Source organism: Atta cephalotes (assembly GCF_000143395.1).
Source record: "Atta cephalotes unplaced genomic scaffold scaffold00034, whole genome shotgun sequence".
Classification (NCBI taxonomy): domain Eukaryota; kingdom Metazoa; phylum Arthropoda; class Insecta; order Hymenoptera; family Formicidae; genus Atta; species Atta cephalotes.
Genome location: NW_012130098.1, coordinates 3,056,282 through 3,058,757, shown reverse-complemented (window position 1 = coordinate 3,058,757; position 2,476 = coordinate 3,056,282). Strand labels below are relative to the sequence as shown.

The 2,476-nt window shown below is 32.1% G+C and overlaps 1 protein-coding gene across 1 annotated transcript in view; it reads right to left on the bottom strand.

Moving 5' to 3' along the window:
- LOC105621586 (transmembrane and TPR repeat-containing protein CG4341) overlaps nucleotides 1-715 on the bottom strand; it is a 211,074-nt gene extending 210,359 nt beyond the window's left edge. The window contains exon 1 of the mRNA XM_012203055.1: nucleotides 621-715. Within this exon, the coding sequence (XP_012058445.1) occupies nucleotides 621-715 (95 nt within the window). The remainder of the gene's footprint in view (nucleotides 1-620) is intronic.
- Nucleotides 716-2,476: the final 1,761 nt, after the last annotated feature.

Below are 2,476 nucleotides of genomic sequence, written 5' to 3'. Positions count from 1 at the left end.
CTATATATATATATATATATATATATATATCTATGTCCTTCCCTCTTTACGCACATTTTGTATAACACAAAAGAGTAAATATAGATACGTATTTTCCCTGATTGAGAGCTAATTAAAAACGGAAATTAGATTTACATATTGAACATTACGGCAGCACAATATCAATTACATATTAAATATTTCTACAAATAGCGACATTTCATTACAAAACTGATTGCGGTTGTACGAGATTCGAAATATCACCGGCCTATTCATTATTGCGCAATTTCCTCGACAGCTACTGTGTTTTCCTACAAAAAAAAACAGGGATTTCGATGACAAGCGGCCGTGGTCGATCCTGACCACGATTGATCGATTTCCAAACCGGGAGTTCTTCTCGAAGAAACTAGGTGGGAAGGACGATAACTCAGAGATGGATAACGAACATCTATTTTGACAGGAGATGAGCGTTGATATAAGAGTAGACCACAGAGCAGGAGCTGTGCAGTAGGTACCCCCCCCCCTCCCGTAAACGGAGGAAAAGGGGAAGGAGGTTGGCGGCGGCTCGAGGCCCGAGGCATACATTATGCTAAGCCGGCCATTAGTGGTTGAAATATGTTTCGCGTGCCCCAGTCAGTTACCGGACGAGCAGTAGGAAGGCATCTACCGGCGTAGCGTTCTCCGACTGTTGCGGCGTCCCGAACAAACGGCGCGCGCCACCTCCAAGGCGTTGCATTACGCGGCTACACGCGCTTCCCAGTTATTTGCAACTCTAACGACCGCTAATTGGCTCGTCGGTTCTCTGCCTCGCGGCTCCGTTCCACGTGGTCTTAAGACAAACCAGTAACTGATACGCTGCGTTAACCGCTTTCGTTATTCATCCTCGTGCGAATGCGGACAGAAATGAGTACATTCCATCGTGATTTTCAAAAACTTTAGCATCAAGTTTCTACATTCATAATAGAAAGAAAGATATGGTAGCAATTATAAAAGTAACTGCTATACAAGTTTTATATTGCTCCCTTACTTTAGGAATGACACATCTTAAAAAAAAAAAAAAAAAAAAAAGTAGATTTTCGAGTTATCATCATGAATGAGTTGCTAAAGATTACTTTAATTAACAAAAGTAAATTAACTTAACTTCACAATCTGTCTGCCAATTAGCATTTGTTCTTGTAAATAAAAAAATTTTCAAAGAGCTCATAATATCTTCTACAAAAGTGACGCGTACATTTTGAGTAATGTTGTTTTTATAAATAAAAAGAAATCTTCTACAGAGAATATTTAAAGTTAAGACAGTTTTGATAATTAAAATTTAAAGAAGAATTTTTTTTATTTTGAATTCAATAATTTTATTTAATCGAAATAAATATAAACTAATGGTAATATTTCGAGTTATTTTTGTTAGTCACTTTTGATGAATTATTCTGGACTTGTTAAAATTTTGTTCAGAGAAAAAATTGTCCAGAATATGAAAAAAACAATCCAGAATAATTCATTGAAAGTGATTAACAAAAATAATTCGAAATATCACCATCAGTTTATATTTACCTTGCTCAATTAAAATGACCAAATTCAAAATAAAATAATTTCTACTTAAATAAGAGATATGTTTGACTTAAATACATTCTTTACTGAAAAAAATAAATGAGAATTAAATTAATTTAATTAAAAGAATACAATTTTTGTCTTAAAATGGAAAATTAAAATTGTCACAACTCAAAAAGAATAGTTTTAAAATATCGTGAAATGAAAATGACAAAAAAAATGACGTTCATGCACTTTTATATTTATTCTTTTTAGCGATATTTGATGAATCAATAATTTTCCATTAAGTCGGAAAAAATTTTCGTTTTCTCTTTTTAAAAGTTTATTTTTTGGAGTTGTGTTTCATTACTTTTAAAATAATGAAGTATTTAGAATTAATGCACACATACACGCACGCATATATATAAATAAATAAACTATTTTATTGTTATTGCAAGTACAAAATAGTTTTTCAATTACACGTATACATTAATTCTATATGTATGTAAAACTGTAGTTGTAACTTTTATATAATCTGCTATCATTATGTTTGTTTTTAAATATGAAGTGATACATGAAATGACATTAAAAATATTATAATTATATCGATTTTTAAATATCAATAATATTATAAACGTAATGAACATAGGATAAATATCTCAGAGAGATAGATAACATAATTGCGAAGAAAAATGAAAAAGAAGATTAATGACAATATTCACATCTTTGTTATTGCATTTCCTGCGGCATCGCAGTGCACGCAGTTTTTATTGACTTGTAGTTTGCCCTGGTCAATTCAATTTTTCACTCACGGATCTTAATGAAAATATTCCCATTTACCATTGTCCGACTATTCATTTGCATGCTATCGAACTAAACAAAATACACAACCTGTTAGTTAAACGTCCAACAACCATTGCTCGTTAGTCTGCCCTTGTTTACTTACTTTTATTTGCACAAATGCAACCTA